This window comes from Ambystoma mexicanum, chromosome 12 (genome assembly GCF_040938575.1).
Source record: "Ambystoma mexicanum isolate Mex_15411 chromosome 12, UKY_AmexF1_1, whole genome shotgun sequence".
Lineage (NCBI taxonomy): Eukaryota > Metazoa > Chordata > Amphibia > Caudata > Ambystomatidae > Ambystoma > Ambystoma mexicanum.
Genome location: NC_090936.1, coordinates 564,023,788 through 564,042,559, shown reverse-complemented (window position 1 = coordinate 564,042,559; position 18,772 = coordinate 564,023,788). Strand labels below are relative to the sequence as shown.

Below are 18,772 nucleotides of genomic sequence, written 5' to 3'. Positions count from 1 at the left end.
ATTTTTCTGACGGATTCTAATGGACAGGGAGGTGGTTTAGCCAGTAGGTTATACAAACTTTTCATGTCGTATTTTCGGAACAATGACAATTTACGGGAGGTCTGGAGTGAGAGGATTGGGTCTGATATTGATCTTGAGGCCTGGCAGAATATATGCGGAAATGTCTCATTATGTTCACTGAATCTGGGCGAAAGGTCTAGGCAAATTAAGATCCTGAACCGTGTGTATTGGTGTCCGGAAACGTTACATAAAAGGGGCATGACTGACAATGCTGACTGTTGGGGTTGTGCTCAGGAAGTGGGAACATTGGAACACATGCTGTGGGCCTGCGAGAGGGTCAGGGCTTTCTGGATAGTGTGTGTGTCAGAATTTTGGGTGAAGGGTGTGTCCTGGACTTTAAGACAATGATCCTAGGGGAGGATTCCGAGCTGGCTGAAGTCAACTCTTCCCTTAAGAAATGGCTTTTCAGAGCAACCATTGTTGCTAAAAGGTTCCATTCTTCGAGGATGGAAAGGTCAGGTCCGTCCGTCATTTGAGGAGTGGGTTCAAGAAATACATAGCCTGTCTAGTACAGAAAAAATGATCTACAGATTGAAATGTAAGTTGTCCACATATGAAAAGATTTGGAACATGTTCAATGATTTTATTTGATCCGTTTTTTTATATTCCTTGTTGTTCCTCTGTACTTTGGTATTATTTTTGTATATACTTGTAAATAAATAAATAAAAAAAAAAAGAAAATGTGGAAGAGTTTCATTCACTTTTATTCACCCAAGTCTATGGGCCTCATTACGAGGTTGGAGGTAGCCATGGCGCTATTAGCTCCATGGCTGCCTCCAAAACCCTCCCGACTCCGCCCTGGTGAATGGAGCCATTACCGGTCCATTCTGGGGTCGGAGGGACCGGTAATTCCCCATTCACCAGGGCCATTCCCCATTCCCATTTGAGACCACTTAGGGCTCAATGGGAATGGGGAAGGCGCTAATAACGGTACCGCAAATTGCGGTACCGTTATTAGCTCTAGAGTCCCTTTGCGGGTCCCGTCCATAACTCCTGCAAAAACCAGGCGTTAAGGAAGGACCCGCAAAGGGAACTCGTAGTAGTAGGAGGTAAGGAATTACCGGCACCCTTACCGGTGCCGGTAATCCCTAATCCCCACCTCGTAATGAGGCCCTATATGTATTTAATAATATCCTGGCGTCGGTTGTTCACGTAAGAGTACAGATAGCCATTTATCTTTTCAAAACTCCCAGCTCAACAAACCCCAAGTTGTAGGCTAGCTGTGATGTGAGCTTTTGTCTTGTAAAATTGTATGTTAACAAGAGCACCTTTTTCACATTATAATATGATAGGAGCCATTTTATGAGATTTATAAAAAAAAAAAAAACATGACGTGTTTGTGGCAGTTGCTATCTCGTCGATTCTTTCTAGTCCCTTCTAAAGAGGCCGCCTCGCATCCTCGGCACCTGCAGAGTGTTGAATACCTCTGGCATGCACTTTGCAATGAAAAACCTTTAGCATAGAGTCAAAGCGAATAAAGCACTATATGCGCAGCGTGGCGCAAGTGCGTATTTTAAAAAATAACCAATAACGTCTTCATGCGCACAATGTCTGTTTTGCAGAATAGTTACCACTTTAGGAAGGGTGCATTGCACAGCTCCTTGGACATGTACACAGTCCGTTTCTATGCAAACTTGGGCCACATTACAGGTTCGGTGGTAATTTGCCCTGAATCTGATTACTATTGCCGCCACTTCGTCCTGTAGAGTTGCCACTTAGTCCTGTAAGTGGTGATCATTCCTGTTTGTGGAGTCAATTGGACTTCATGGTATTGTTTGGCGGATTTACCACCAACAGAATTATTGCCGCTTTTTGGTGATAAGGAGTATTTCCAACGTTTTGCTGGAGGTAAATCTTCCTCCCTACCACCAAACTCTTAGTACAGCAGTGAGGTAATGCATCACTAAAGTGGCGGTAATGGAATTACTCGCACTTTACCGCTAATTTTAAGTTTAAATGCGGTCCATTGTTCTGTGAACGGCCCCTTTCTTTTGAGTGAGAGTTAGCCACTTTCTTTTGAGTAATTTAGCTTCAAAGACTGTGTCTACCTCATTCTTCCTTGAATGCTGAAATATTTTGTGCAGGGCACACACACTCCCCATCAAATACACCCAATAACCCGCCAGGCAAGCAACAATTATTAATCACTTGCCTTCCAGACAGCCTCTGATCAGCACCCGTAACCATGTGCACCTCAATCACACAGAACATCCATCTGCCAGCCTGGTTACTCACAAACGGACCAACCAAACAGCCCAAGTATGTGTTGGATACAGTACTGTATATATTGAATGCAATAAACGGCAGTACAAACAAACTGTTGGCTTTGCCAATGCTTGTTTTGGATTCCCAGGGCATAGGAAGAAAAACCCACTGACCCAACGTTCGGGCTTGGAAATTCTTCTCTGGTTGGAAGGGAAGGGGGAAGAGGACAAAGAACATATCAGGGGGATAGAGAAAATCACTATTGTTAAGTCACCTCATAGATGCCTATAGCATGAATTATCTCTAGATCGTTGACAAGAACCTCCCTTGATGTTTTTGTGCGTTGGTTCCGCTCAGTGCTGACACTATCCAAAAAAAAAAAAAAATGAAGAAAGTTAAGGATTGTGTAGGCTGGGCAGTGGCCCATAAAATAAGAATACATTACTCCAGACGTTGTTGAATTGTATTTCCTGAAAACGCATTTGTGCGAAATTGGCTACAATTCTGTTCTTTTTTTGCCACTTTTTGCCGATTTATTTTTGGCTTCACAATGTCCATTGTGTAGTGGCTTTGTGTATGTTTTGTGCAGTGTCAGCATATGTTGTCAAGTGTCCACTTGTGTAAAGGCTATACAACAGATGTATTTTATTATGTTATCTACATTTTAAAAAGGTTACACTGTGTCCCCAGAAGGGTACTGGCAGAGGTGTTGGATGGTCTTGCATAGTCATTCTTTTTCATTTAATGAACTTGATCAAATTGCGGTTGCAATGAATATTGTATCATGAGACTTCTTTAATGTAAAGGGGAAATGGGGAGTGTTCAGTGCACATCTCGGAGAGGGGCTGTAAAGAGAACGTGTGATCCAGTGCATACGCAAGCTCAAAGGAGACTCGCCTTCTCCTTGTAGGAATTTCTGAAGATCCTAATAAGTGAACTAGAAATGACGATATACACTTTGACACCAATATTTTTGGAAAGTATTTAAGCACCAGCATTGACTGCAGACACATGTAAGGGCCGGCAGAGTTACATGGATGTTTTCATTTTCTGTTGCTGGTACAATTCCACATGGATTAAACACCTTTATTCATAAGTCTAATACGTTATCTGAAATAATCACGCACTCTTGTGAAATGCTAGAACAATGGCAACACACAAGGCATAGTACTACCGAATTAGATGCCTCCTGTGGTAGTGGTGAAGGGGTGCAAGGGCAATCTTGTTATGTTATGGAACCAAATAGTCATATGGGGGAATGTTCTGCAAAGGAGGTCCTCGCTATCCAAGGATTCAGGTCAGGAGAAATAAGAGGGGAATGTAAGAAATTATACAAATGTAGGCCCATTCCATTGCCAGGTATTGGGAGTATACTGACGTCTCTAAGACGTCAACGTCGGACTATCAGCTGCACCTCCTCAGAGGTATTCTTTCTTTTCTCCCTTTCCCCCAGAAGCTCACTGTCTCCAGCGCCTCTCTAAATCTTCCTGCCTCTAAGCTTCGACCATTACAACTTATCTTAATACCAGCTGGGAGTCTGGCTCTGGTCCAGACTAACTTAAGCAACTGGTGCCCAAAAGCATGTTTAGATGTACAGCATCCAAGTCAGGGCTATCCAGCATTCGCTGTGTTGATGTGGAGGTTGACGTGGTAAACCAAGATGATGCCAGCAATGTTGTGTTCCTCCTAATGGACCACAGCTCTTGTTCTTACCAAGTGTCAATGCCACATTGCCCAACTAATATGCAAACTGGTCTGCATTCCAGATATCACAGAATGTGCTGACTTTCCAGCCACAGGGGCGGAAATTGGGATGATGATGATAATAATAATAATGTATTTCTTATATAGTGTAAAACACCCATAGGCCTCGTAACGCTGAAATAGCAGAAGACATTATTATCCCACAGAGTGGTACTCAATTTATCGATCTCGGAAGGATGAAAGGCAATCATGCTGTGATTTGAACCTTCCACAGCAGGCTGTGCACAGATATCCGGGGTAAGCGCTTAGCTCACTGTGCTATCTGATCACCTCCTGTAGGCTGTGTTTGCTCTCCAGATACCCACCTCTCCCAGGCTTCCACTGGGTTCACCCCTTTTGATTTGGCTAATCATAGACAATCCAGTGATGGGGAGGGGGTTTGGCTCTAGCTATGCTTCTAGCAAGCCCTCATTCAAGGAATAGGCAGACCTCCTGCCATCACTGCTGCCCAGTGGAAGGACCCTAATCATAGAGAACCATTTGAACAAGTCATCCAAGAAGTTGAAGGGTTAAACAAGCAAGCCCTGATTTTGTATAATTGGGTGGATTTTTGTATAAGAGGCAAAACAACTCGAGGCATTCTAAAGAACCTAGTGCCCTACTTCATTAGGGAAATGCTCACTGATCAAGGTATTAATTTCATGTCTAAACTTAAGGGGAGATGAAGTATCTGCTGCATATCAAAACCTTTTGTACTTCTATATATTGACTGCCAAACAGATAGGCTGATGTAAAGATTCGACCAAGCCCATAAAAAACCTTCTTAGGAAGTTGGTGGAATGGGAACATTGGGATGAACTGCTCTGTGGGTTCTGATTGCTGTTCATAAATCCCCCAAGCTTCCACTGTATTCACCATTTTCGAGTTGGTAAATGGTGGACAACCCATTTATGAGGAGGGGATTTGGCTCTGCCTCTCCTCCTTAAAAACACTCCTCTGAGTAAGAAGCAGGCCTCCCAGATTCTCCTGACTGCACTGTTGCCCAGTGCAAAAGCCGCAACCACAGAGAAGTATTTGAACTAGTAATCTCGAAGTTGAACAGATAGAACAGCAAGGTCCTTATCTTGTGAAGTTGGGTGGATTTTTGTAAATGTAATGTAATATCATTTGTCATTTGTATAGCGCCTTTTCCCATTGGTATGACCTCCAAAGCGCTGTAGGTGAATGCCCTCGGAGGACCAAAATCCAAGGTATGTGAGATTCGTCAGAGGAGTTAAGGAGTGTGTGCATTTTAGCCAATACAAAGGTAGGAAGGGGTGACCAAGTCCCTGCTAGCGATCCATGTCGAGCTGGCTTGAAGATGGGTGCTGTGAGGTTGTCAGAGTGTGCTATTGCAGGAAATTGATTGTGTCCAGCTAGACACATCTATGTCGTGGGACATATCTGCATTCTAATGGCAGAGATGTTGTGCAATGTATCGACATGGACTGCAATACGTATCTTTGTGTCCTGGCTGGTTTCTTGGTTTCATAGGCACTGTGTGGATTCTGTCCTGCGGTCTCGTGGCGTTATTCTCCCTGTACGTTCTATGAGGGGTTCATTGCTGCCTTGGCCTATTTGACAGGGTTTTGAATAACCCAAGGTGCAGAATAGGTTTGTCAGGATGCAGGTGTGGGGGGGGGGGCAGGTCTAGAGGGCCTTCCAGAGGGCAAGGTGATCCTCTAAGCGGCAGATGCTAAGAAGAATTGCACTCCAGATTGTGGGAGCTTGGATGGAGAAGGAGGATCCCCCCCTATTCTTGTCGATTTGAAGGGAGGGATGACAAGGAGGAGTGTAGGGTTGGTAGGGGGTGACCTTGTGTTACAGGTATTCTAGGCTCGTCTTGTGCAGGGCATGGTGGATGGTGCACATGGCTTTGAAAGTGGACCATGATCGGCTCTCTGGGGCAAAGGGCTAGGAGGAGCCTAGCTGCAGTGTTTTAGACCTGTTGGAGCTTTCTGAGTTGATATGTAGGGGCGCCCGGGTAAAGGGAGTTGGCGTTGTCTAGGCAGGAGAGGACTAAAGTAATGATTGCTATGACTGTGAGTGTAGGAGAGGTAAGGGAAGATGCGTCTGGGAATGCAGAGGTGTAGATAGCAAGATGTAGACACAAAGTTACGGCGCTGCCATAAAGGTACGGCGCTGCAGCACTATTTTTTAAAAAAATGTTATCCTTCTGTTCTAATGTTTCTCCTCGCGTTTTATTTTCCTTTCATGCACCTGGCTACTACCCGGGTTGCGGCGTGTGACTGGGCGCTACTTACCCCCATACACGCTACTCCATGGCGATTAGATCAACTTTTAATGTTGTTTTAATTCTTCCTTCCTTCCTTCCTTTTAAACGTTGGTTTCCTTGTATGCCAGTCCCTGGCAAAGGGTGCCTGGCCTCCATTGTACACTGAGGCTCGTACTCGGTTACAGGTCTGTTTTTCTTTTCTTTCCGCACGCAAGACACATGGGGTAGTCTTTCTTCACTGCTTACTTGCAGTGGACACAGATTGGCTCTGGTAATACACCCACGGTATAAATGTGCAGACCTGCCAGACAGCGCAGCGGTCATATGCTGCGGCAAAGAGCCTGTTGCGCCTATGTTGCACCAAGTTAGGCCCGTCGGGGCCCGTCCAGGCACAAAGCGGGCACACCGGCTTGAAACTTTGTAATGTAGGTACTACTCAAAGAAACCACTACTTGCTCTCTGCCCCCCCTAGCACACTATTGCCAGCAAACCTCTCTGATGTGATATTGATTGATGATGCAGATGTGGATACGAAAGTAAAAGCTCAGTCGGCATTCTTAATTAATGCTTGTTCTTTAAATGTGCATGCTACTTTAGTTCACAAGCTTTTGGCCAAAGACTCATTCAATATGGATTTTATCATGGAGACTTGGCTAAATGAAGCAGCTGCTCCTGTTCTCTGCCAAGCTATCCCAGATGGATACAGTATTATCTGTTGTGATGGCAATTCCCCCCACCCAGGTGGCGGTATGGCTATTATATTTAATACCGCTCTAAAATGTTCTCCTATCCTGCTGGAACACAAGCTGAAAATAGAAGCACTCCTGGTACATTGTGTTTTGTCATCCTCAACTGTGTGGCATTTTCTCGTGATATATAGGCCCCCTTGACACCATGCTACTTTTCTGAATCCTTTATTTGGATTTGGTGGCTGCTTTACATTTAATGCACAAACCTAGTTGTACTAGGTGACTTTAATATAGAGTTTAATACCCCACTGAAACCAGCTCTAGCCCACTTTTGTGAGGCTATGGGGGATTTAGAACTAAGTTTATATCTGATCCTACCCATACTAAGGGGCGTATTCTTGATTTGATATTTTCTGCCATTGCTAGGATTTTGGTTACATTCAATCAACCGGTTATCTGGTCAGATTGTCATTTTATATCCTTTCAATTATTAGGGCCTATAGCTGCCTCTAAATCTCCTCAGGCGAAGTCCATGAGACATAACTGGCAGAAGGTGGATTCTCAGCATTTGTCACCACTGATCGTGGATAAATGTAGGAGTCTTCCTCAAACTAGCCTGTCCTCGCCTTCACTTATTGCTCATACGGTGAGTAACCACTTAGCTATTCTTAAATCTGTACGTACGCGAAGGCGTCATTCTGAGCCATGGTTCACAGAACAGCTGAACGCTTTCCATATGCAAGTCAAGCAGGCGGAGCGTTAATGGTGTCGTAGCTACGATCCCACATAAAAAGAGAACTTTCGAGAATTTATGAGGGACTATCACTAGAATATTCGGATTGCTAAACAAGCTTTTTTCACTTAAAAAATTGAGCAAGCTCTTAATCATGCGAAATAACTTTTCTCAGTAGTAAAATCTTTCTCCTCTGCTAACCATTTATCTCCTAAGGCTCTGCCCCCTCAGGCATTATGTGACTCTCTCACAGATTTATTTTATCATCGAAGCGGTAGATATACGGAAAGCTATTGCTGCAACCTGCCTCAGATCAATTCCCCCCAGTCCATTATAGGCTGTCCATCCCATTTTGGCATGGGCCACCTTTCCGAAGTTTTCTGAGGATGTTTCATCGGCTGTCTCTCATCTTAAGTCAGCGGCCCCCTCTGACCCATTTCCCTTGGCCATCCTGAAAACAATCATGCCTTCCATAATACCCCGGTTAACAGGTGCTCTTAATTTATCCTGCCAGACGGGTATTATTCCTGCTGAACTAAACTAAAACACGCAACTGTAATCCCTCTTTTGAAGAAACCTTCCTTGGACACATCTCTCTTGGCTAACTATGGTCCTATTTCACTTCTTCCTTTTTTCATGAAATTGCCCGAGTCTTTGGTGTTGCCTCTTCTATCTTCCTTTCTGGAAACTTTGCACTTCTTTGACTCTTTTCAGTCTGGATTTCAACCGGGCCGGGGAACGGAGTGTGAGATGGTGTCTGTGGTGGACGATCCTACACTGCTGGTTGACCAGGGAGGAGTGGGGGGCACTCTTTTTATTAGATCTGTTGGCGGCATTCAACACTGTCGGCCACCCCTCCTGCTATCCCAGCTCACAGTGGCAGGCTTCTCCGGGGATGTCCTGGCCTGGTTTACTTCTTTCTTGACTGACAGGAATCAATCTCTTTTGTTCTCACCCTTTTTATCATATTCTTGTTCACTACCTTGTGGTGTCCCTCAGGGCTCGGCCTTGTCACCCATGCTTTTTAATATCCAAATTCACCCACTAGTTCGCCTCATCTGCTCCCATGGATTCCGGTGCTACTCGTATGCTGATGAAACCTAGATCCTGGTCCGTGTGGATCAGAGATCTGTTTAAGTGTTGTCATGCTTGTGCGAGTGCCTGGCTGCAGTCGGGGAGTGGATGAGTGTGAACTGGCTTAAACTGAACGGTGACAAGACTGAGGTCTTGGTAGTGGGTTCCTCTCTGGGTCCAGCACTGTGGACTCCCTCATCCCGGCCCCATGCACTGGGTGATCTTCCCACCTCGGTGACTACTGTTAAAAATCCTGGAGTTCTTCTATCCTCTTCGCTCTCTAGAGCACCTCAGGTAAGTGTGGTTTGTAAAACTGGACATCTTTTTCTCACAGTGCTCTGAAAGATACTTCCTTTCCTTCGATCCCGTTTGTGTCCGCTGGTGGTATATTCGCTTATCACCAGCCGCATTGACTACTGTAATTCCCTTTATCTGGCTCACCCAGTAGGAATCCTCCATCTTTTGCAGCTATTGCAAAATCCTACAGCTCGGGTGGCTACAAATGCTCCTATTAGAGCACATATTAGTCCCGTTCTTTGGGCACTGCATTGGCCTCCGGTGAACCAAAGGATTACGTTTAAATCTCTTTGTTTAGTTCACCGGGCCTTTTACCGTCAAGGAGCTGAATATCTCAAAGATAAGTTCTGCCACTATATCCCGGAACGCCTGCTTCGTTCCAGCAATGCCAATTTATTGGTGATTCGAAAGTCCTGACTTTCGAAGGTGGGCAGACAAGTTTTCACATTTGAGACTGCTAAGCTATGAAATGGTCTTCCCCCTGGACTCAGGGCAACGGTGAACCATTTCAGTTTAGGCGTTTTCTGAAAACCTCTCTTTTTACATAACTTTGTGGACTGACCTGTACTACATTTTTCCTCTCGCCAAGATGTCTAGGGTGAACGTATACGCTATAAATTGCGATAAACATTTTTTTTTAAAGTTGATGTGGTTTAAAAGTGTCAGATCTGTATCCATGGTACATCCCAGGTTCTTTACAGATTTGGATACAGCGGGAGGGGAGGGTCTTAGGGAGGTCGGCAATGGGGTTGGTTGGGGAAAGAGTGCTGTTTTTCTGCAGAAGTGATAAAACAATGCCAAAAAGGAGGGGAGACCCAAATTAGCTTGCTGGCGCACACCCCTTTTGGCCATGGAGATGGTCCACTCGCACCTTACAGCCATTTGGGTAGGGCGAAGACTCAGGATCATGAGCTGGCAAGGTGTATATTGCCACCTAAAGGAACCCATATGCCAGAAAACTTTCCAAGCTGAAGCTCCCCACGCACCTGCCATTGAGGTGTCTTTCTCCATCATTGGGATGACAAAGTGGGACCCCTTTTGCCATCCATAGAATGGGAGTGTTACATTATGGTGGTAGTAGATTATGCAGCTAGATATTCAGAAGCCTTTTCTTTGAGTGCTAATACATCCCAAGCACCTAGTGCCCTACTTCACCAAGTTGGGTTTCCCCAAAGAAATGCTCACTTATGAAGTTATGAGCTTCATGTTGAAAACATACGGGAAAGATTAAGGATCTGCTGCATATCAAAATCTGATCTACTCCTACATTTTATCCCAAACAGATGGGCTGTTAGAAAGAGTCAACCAAGCTCTTAAAAACCTTCTTGGGATGTTGGTGAAAGAAGATGGGGGAAATTGGTAAACATCCCCCAACACCGTGGGCTCCGTTTGCTGCCTCCGAAGGATTTCACTGGGTACATTCCTTTCGAGTTGGTAAATGTTAGACAACCCAGTGGTTTATTGGATACCTTGATGGAAGTCTTGGAACAACAGGGCGACCAGAGTAAGAATACAGCCCATTTCGTGCCAAGATGTGCCTATAAGACTCCAAGGAGCTCATGTTTGCACTGAGGCATAGCAGGGTGCAAATGTGCATGCCGCCTTTTTCCCCTGCATTTTTACACGATGCCATGCAAGTGAGTAAACGCTGTCCGACATGCTCACATGTCGGGCAGCGTTTAATTGGGACTGTACACGCTGGCAGACAACGTGCACAATGGATCCCTGTGCAGTCCGCCTGCTTTATGCGGGTGCATAAAGCTAGAGGATCCCATAGGGATCTCCAGTATTTGCACCAGCATGAAAATCAATGCAAATGCTGGAGCATTTGTAAGGTGGAGAGGAAGAAAGGTGGCGGAAATGCAAGTTGTGTTCCGCACCTACTCTCTGCCATACAAATGATGGAAAATGTGGTGTGATGTGAATAAAAGGAGTAAAAGCCATACTCCAGCCTTTTTATGCCTTCTGTTCATATTACGCCACTTTAGAACATGAGCTCCCAACACTAAGCTGAGGAAGTTCCTGAAGGGGATCAAGTCATAGTGTTAATACCTACCAGAGACAACAATCTAGTAGTCAAGTGGCATGGTCCTCCTGTGATGACAGAAGTTAAGTGCAATTTTAACTACCAGGTGCACAGCCAGGACAAAAAAGGGCAACCTATATCATGTCAACTGGTTGAAATCATGGAAGGAAAATAGTAAGCTGTCACTAATCGCTTCCTGGACTGTTACCCAGTTTAACTCACATCCTCCCGGCCTCACATTCACCCTGGTGTCTGATCAAGTACAGGATGGGCAACAACAGTATTTAAGGGATGTCTCGTTTCTTCTACATTTTTCGGATGCATTTTCAGAATTGTCATTGGAATTCCCAATCCTGTAAATAAACCTCCCAAGCTCAGACCCTGCAGGCTACCCGGGACCCGCAGGTAGATTGACAGGGATGAAATTAAGAAGATGCTAGTCCTTCGGGTCATAGAACGATCCCATCACCAATGGTCATTCCCCTAGTTCTCATGGCACATGTCAGCTCTTGATCGATTTCTGAAAAGTGAATAACTTGTCACAGTTTTGATGCATACCTTATGCCCCTTGCCCAGGGTAGATTAGTTAATTGAAAAGATGGGATTTTTTTTTTAACAATAATATCTACTTTAGATCATTCTAAAGAGCATTGGCAGATTCACCTGGCACAGAAGAATAATACGATTGAAGTCTTTTCTACCATGGAGGGTTGTTTCAGTTCACTGCCTTACCTTTAATTGATTAATGGATTATGTGTTCAGAGTATATCAGCATTTCCCTGGTGCCTACCTCGACAATATTTTCTTTCGTAGTCGCAGGAGAGGAACATCTGCACCGTTTGTATCTGGTGTGACAGAACCTGTGTAAAGGGAGACTTCTAGTCAATCCAGCAATATATCATGTTGTTCTCCGTTAAATAATTAGGATTTCTCATATGGAATGTACCGGAAAAGCTCCAAGCCGTGAAGGTAGCCGCTATTCAGAAAGTCCTATGTCAAACCATCAAGAAGGTGCTACCAGCCGTTATGAATCTGGTGGGCAATTACCACTTATTGATTCCCTGATTGTCCACCATTTCGGCACTTCTCAGTGACGGGTAGTTCAACTTATACAACTGCAACGGGAATCCCCTGAACTGATTGACTTCCACACCCCAATGAGTGCTGTGTGTACAACCTCACTGTTAATCATTACAGACTCCAACCAGCAATCATGTTGCCAAAAAGCGCTTCCAAATTAGATCTGGGAGCCGTACTGTCCCAGTAAAGGCAATGAGTAGAACATCCTATTTTGTATATAAGCCTGAAGTGATTCCTTCTTGAGAAAAAACTATACTATCATAAGACGTGAATGTCTAGACATTAAGTGGGTCATTAAAGAATTAAAACATTGCCAAAAAGTGGGGAAGCTATGCCTTATTATGGACCATGCACAATTGACCCTGATGGCCTGCAACAAGTACAGCAACCCCAAGGTGATGTAGCATGTGCCACAGTCCCCAAAGTCTTCCATATGACATCCAGGATGCAAGTAGTGTTTAGCATGGAGAGGATCTCTGCTACATAGAAGCCCAGAGTGGGCTACATAGAACAAATACCATCTCCCCAAGAGAAAATCCAAGCATATGGGCCTCAGCATCAGGGTTTACCATTCTGACAAGCGATTATGCACAGTCTGCAATCCCCTTCCACGCTTCTGGCACCGCACCCAGAGTCGGATACTGAATCTGTACTGCAGGATGGTCCAGCTTCTAGTAGTGTGCATGAAACGCTCTTAACACAGCCAGGAGTGTGCATCTTACCTTTTCTCCTCAACTCTGAGAAATATGACATGCATCCTCCTGCCGTCTTGAGACGTAACTCTCAGCAGTGGACCAGAGTCACAGGTTCGACCATCACCTGGAGCTGCCACGTCAGGTAGGCCAACATTTCCTGTTGGAACTTGGACTTGTTGCATTATCCTACTGTTGCACCGTGTGATGGCATTGGAATGTAACTGACCTTGTCCACATTAGTGCAACCTCAGTGCTATGTTCTGGGAAAATACCTCCCCACAGTCTTCCCAACGGCCAATGTGACCTGTGCACACAGTGCGTACTCCGCCATCAATGCATTTCTTTTGTGTTGGAGGTGCACATGCATGCACAAATATGAGGAGACTTTGAAGATTCAGGTCCGAGCTGCAAAACGGACGTGTACACCTTTTAGAGCAGAAGTAGAAATGAACTCCTCACTTAACAGTTCTGTTCATTGTCCCCTCTGGCTACAACACTCCACCCCTCCCTCAAAAGACAGATGATTGATGAGAGTATTCCTGAAGAACAGGAAAGTGCCTCAACCTGAAAATCAAAGATCGGTGGTAATGGGTGGCCAGCTACATTGGATAGAATATCTTGCCCTCTAAGGGAAGAGATCTTCCATGAGATTTTCATCCCAGTGTTCAGCTACTGTCTCCAAAACATAAAGCATGGGTAAAACATCTACACCTGTGCCGATAAACGTGAATGACTGCTGTGCACGTTCCATATATTGAGCAAACCTAATGATCCAGGATGTAATGCCACTTAACTTGGTGCTCAGCAAACTGTTATATGATACCTAGCACTTCATATGATGAGTTTATGATGTATGCTATTTCTGGTATCCACTTGTCCAAGAATGCATGCAATGTTCTATCAATAAATGAACCTCAAGATATAGTGTCCTATCTTGCAATTCGTTTTATGGGGTGTATGACTATTAGAATAGCAGAATGATGACCTTGTGCTACTGTTATCATATGTATTTAGTTTTCTTTTTATTGTGCGAGTATTTGGCTTGTTACGTTTTAGTTGTGTACTGTGCTCCCCGCCCATAATGTGCTTTCTTCATTTCTTTTCTCTTTTTTGTAAGTTTATTGATAACTAATGCCGGATTGTTTCCATTTATCACCCACTATTCTATTGCGTCTTTTATGAAAACTAATATCATTATCAGAAAAAAAGACATTATTTTATAGTTATGGGCAGGAAATATGGCAAATTGAGCGAAAACATTGGTTAGTTAGAAAGGTGCTCCTTTGTCGAATAAATAATGCCCCAACACAATACAACTAATATAATATATATATATTTCGGATCAGCAGTATGTTATTACAATTAGAAAAGGGAAACTCGCCCTAAAGAGGTTATAACCAGCCTAATGTATTCCGTTTGCAGGAATTTGTTTTAAAGAAAAAACACTCTTGAGTCTAATACGTAATAAATGTGGTTTGTATTTGGTCAAATCAACTCTATGCTTCATTATCTCCTACCACGTCTGAGATATTCACCCTCAACCTTGACTAGATGCCTTCATTTCATGAGCCGCAGTTTAGTGTTTGGCAAAAATCTTGTGGAAACTTCATTGCAGTATGCTGCCAGTGATATCCTAATTACAAGTGTTCCTTTTTTTTCCCAGGTGCTGGGTCCCGCAGTTGGAGTGGTGGCTATCTGCAAAGGGGCAGAGATTGCCTTGGCCATGGCGACATTCTTAAAGAAGGTTGCAGCTACGGTCTGCATCAACGGTACCAATAGTATCAACGGCATGATACTTCGCTACAAAGACCTGGCCATCACAGGCTCGCCTTATATGCCAGAATGTATTTGCACCCACAGGAATGGGGCAATGGCTGCCTATAATGCTTTGGTCGATCCCCGTGAGCCCAGGCACCAGGACTGCATTCTCCCTGTGGAGAGGGCCAGGGGGCAGATACTCTTCATCGTTGGTGGTGATGACAGAAACTACAACAGCAAACTGTATGCGGAGGAGGCTCTGAAGAGGTTAAAAAGGCATGGAAAGAGTAATGCTCAGCTGCTGTTCTACCCAGGAGCAGGGCACCTGATTGAACCGCCAGGATCTCCTCTCTGTGACATGTCAAGCTCGCCCTTTTTTCCGCTACCGTTGATGTGGGGAGGGGAGTTAGAAGCCCACTGCAGGGCACAGGAACATTCCTGGAAGGAGATCCAGACCTTTCTCCAGTGCCACTTAGGACGTCCAGCTCTCTGCAAGCTCTGAGGACATGACTATATACGTATTCAACAAATACACTTTGTTAAAAGGGATGTTAGGGTTACGTTTCTCTAATAAAAGCCTTTGAAATTCAGAGAAAAAACATTGTTAAAGGGACATTATGGTTGCAGCGCAAAATCGAAAAACCAAACAAATTTTCCAGTTATAGTAGGCTAGCGCCCTCACCTTGCAGTGCTCAGACTAACACCCAGAACATCAAAGATGGCATGATCAATGACATCTTTTAAACAAAAACTCTAAAAGGGCACAGCGGGTACTTTAAAGCAACATCTTTAAAATGGTAAAGTCAAGCACTGTGTGGCCTACACTTTGGAGGCCGAGATGGTGCAGGGCGCGGCCTCCACCCTGAAGGTGGTTATTGAACGAAATCCAAGGCCACTGTCCAGCCATCTAATCAAATGTGGGACACTGAGGGACTCCCCACTACAATGTAAAAATGGCATCCTTCCTAGAGGAGAGAGAATGCAGGATGTAGAAACACAGCCTACAATTGCCATTAGAAGGTTTGACACAAGTAAAACACATAGGCCCTCATTACAACCCTGGCGGTAAGTATTCTACATTACCGGCATGGCGCAACTAACGTGTCCGTGCTGGAGCGAAGCCGTAAAAAGCGGCACATTACGACCCATCGGGCACGAGCATTGCGCCATGCCGGTAATGTAAACTACGCCATGGCGTTAATGCCCCCAAAACGGCACCTAGCGGCATCGTATGCCGCGCAAGGTGCACTACCGCCACCCCGGCCACCGATCTGAGCGGCGACCACAATTAGCGGTCACCGCAATTAGCGGTGACTGTAAATAAGCGGAACCGGAAGTAGCGTCATCGCGGCGGAACGGGAAAGAGCACGGCGGCCATCTTTAAAAACACAATCCATTGGCATCCTCCGCAACCAGTGGACATCTGACCCTGAGAACCGGCAAAAAGCATCGGCTACATATTTCCTGCGAGAAAATGCCTAAAGTTGTGAAGAAAACTTGTGACCGCCAGCGGCAGGACCGTTTCACCAGGGAAGAGCTGAACATGTTGGCGGAGACCCTCCAGGAGAACGCTGCTGTAGTGTTTTCAAGCCAAATGACCAGGCCGGCAATTGCAAAGAAGAAGGCCATATGGACCCTAGTTGCACAGCGGGTCAGTGCTGTGGGAACAGTACCCCGCAACGCGAGACAGTGCCGTAAGCGGTGGGATGATCTCCGGCTCCGCGTTAGGGGCATCCTATCTGCAAACAGGAACATGGGCATGGCAACCGGGGGAGGATCAGAGTCCCCAATAAAATTGCAGCTCTGGGAGGAAATTGTGCCACTACAATCGGCATCGAGAGCATTGAAGGGGTAGGAGGAATGGAGAGAGGAGCCCCGACATCAGGCGATGCAGGTAGGTGCCTCAAATCAAGCCATGCAAAAGTAGTCCATTCATGTGAAGCACAATGTTGCCCTATAGTGTAAATGCAATACATCAGCAGGAGACTGCCTACAGCCACATCCAACCTTAACCCTGTACACATGCAGTATGCACACCCTAACTGTAGGCATCCACATATCTCCATGCTATTTCCACACAAAAGGGAGACAATCTGTATGCCCCTGCCTCAAATGTGCCGCATCTAGTAACCAAAACGATGGCAGTCATCACAATGCCCGCTCAATGTCCGCAGACCCATCAATAACACTTTCCCTCCTTTGCTCCACCACAGGCTCAAATTCCGACCTCGACGATGAAGACACTACTGCCACCACACCTGCCAAGAAGGCCAGGACCACAGTGCCAGCAAACCAACCCTCCACCTCTGCTGTACAGACCAAAACCCCAGAGCAGCCAAAATCTGTGGCAAAAACACAGGAAAGGGCACTGACAGGCACCCCAGCAGGCAGCACGGTACCAGCAGCAGACATACCCCAAATGGTGGCCACAGAAGGGACTGGTTCAGCAGGAAGCGGCACAATCGGGGAAACTGCTGCCATTGCAGCTTCCTCGGACAGTGATGCAGGGAATGATGAGGAGATTGATGTAGGACCCCCCACTGCCCACCCTCATTCCCCCCTACCTGTCCCAAAGCAGCCCGCATGAAGATGCCACACAGGGGCAATTAGATGATGGGGATTGGCCAGGCTCTCCATGCTCAGTGCATGATGTGCAGGAGGTGAGCAGCCCAATGGAAATACCACTGGCAATATCCATGGGGCAGAAAAATCAACAGTCGTTGGAGGAGATCACCCGGCAGCACCAACTCTCCTCCCTCCTAACTGAGCATGTGGCAGAATGTGGGGGTGCAAGGGCAGCAATGGAGCAATGCGCAGAGACAGTGAAGGCTGCAATACAGTCCTCCACAAAGGACATATGTGCTGAACTTGCTGCGGTGCGGCACGTGATCTCCGAACTTGTTCAGACAATTCGGGACATGCGTCCCAATGAGCAGCCAGGCACCTCCTCGGGTGCCAGTTCAACACCAAGCAGCCCGGTCCGCCGATCGGGCAGGAACCTGCGTAGCACAGGCAGGGGTGCCCCAGGGGCCGGGGGGGGCTGCCAATAGTGGCCGCCCAGTGGAGAAATCCAACATCAGCCACTGCATCACAGACTTCCTCACACCTTTGTAGGGAGTTGAGGGGGGAGGGGGTGCGTTAAACAAAATCACATTTAAAATACACTTTTCCTTTTTGCACAATTCACATGTGTGGACATTGCTCATTGCGTATGTGTGATTTATTGGTGAACAGACCCCAGTGTCCATATAACATACACACACAGTGCCCCAATTGTCATCTCCATGTGACACCCCCATCCGCGTGTGCTAGAAACATTGGTTGATCAGAGTACGACGCATTTCACGCCCCTCCTGTGCATCGCCGCCTCCCTGAGGTGCTGCCCCATCCCCACCCTCCTCATCCTCATCGTCGGGTGGTTGCAGTTCTGCGTCAGGGCGCAGGGGCACATTTCGTCTGATGCACATATTGTGTAGCATGACACATGCCATGACTATCTTTGCCACCTTCTCATGGTGGTACAGGAGTGCCCCACCAGACCTGCTGATGCAGCGAAACCGTGCCTTCAGTAGGCCCGAATGCCTGCTCAATCACCACACGGGTACGTGTATGTGCACGGTTGAAGTCCTCCTCATGCTGGTTCTTTGGGTTCCGGACTGGTGTAAGGAGCCACCTCTTCAGGGGATAGCCTGCATCACCTGTATGTGGGCAACAATGTATGTGTCAGTCATGACATCTAATTCAAAACATGACGTGCCACCATGCCATGCATTCAACTGTTACTTTGTACCACTTTTAAATGCACTAATGGATTCACACTATGTGACCGGTATATGTTCATGGCTCTCATGGACTGTTTTGCATGCCATCAACCAATGTATGCAGGGGGGGGTCAAGTGCCTTGTGAGTGCCCATCCACTGTGTTCGTTCATGGCGTTTGTTTTGGTGACCTGGCACGTGTCCTGTGATCTCAACGCTCACATCATTGCAACATTGCTGGCAGCCTCATAATGACCCCAATGAGCACTACCGATGTTGATGGGGACATTTTGTGGGCCTTGGTGTCTGTGTAATGGTGTATTGATGGTTCTGTCCGTCATGTGCCTCCTTTGTGCGCAGTTATGGGGGACAGGGCTTTCAGTTGATGGTGTTTGGTGCCGTGCATGTAGGTGCATT

At 46.0% G+C, this 18,772-nt stretch overlaps 1 protein-coding gene across 7 annotated transcripts in view; it reads left to right on the top strand.

Annotated features, from left to right (window-relative positions):
• LOC138513780 (acyl-coenzyme A amino acid N-acyltransferase 1-like) overlaps positions 1-17,778 on the top strand; it is a 91,712-nt gene extending 73,934 nt beyond the window's left edge. For 6 of the 7 annotated variants that reach the window (XM_069628876.1, XM_069628873.1, XM_069628874.1 and 3 more), the window contains exon 4: positions 14,502-17,778. In XM_069628876.1, coding sequence (XP_069484977.1) covers positions 14,502-15,098 — 597 coding nt within the window. In that variant the 3' untranslated portion in view covers positions 15,099-17,778. The remainder of the gene's footprint in view (positions 1-14,501) is intronic. The other variant, XR_011281816.1, reaches the window with a different exon arrangement.
• The last annotated feature ends 994 nt before the right edge of the window (positions 17,779-18,772 follow it).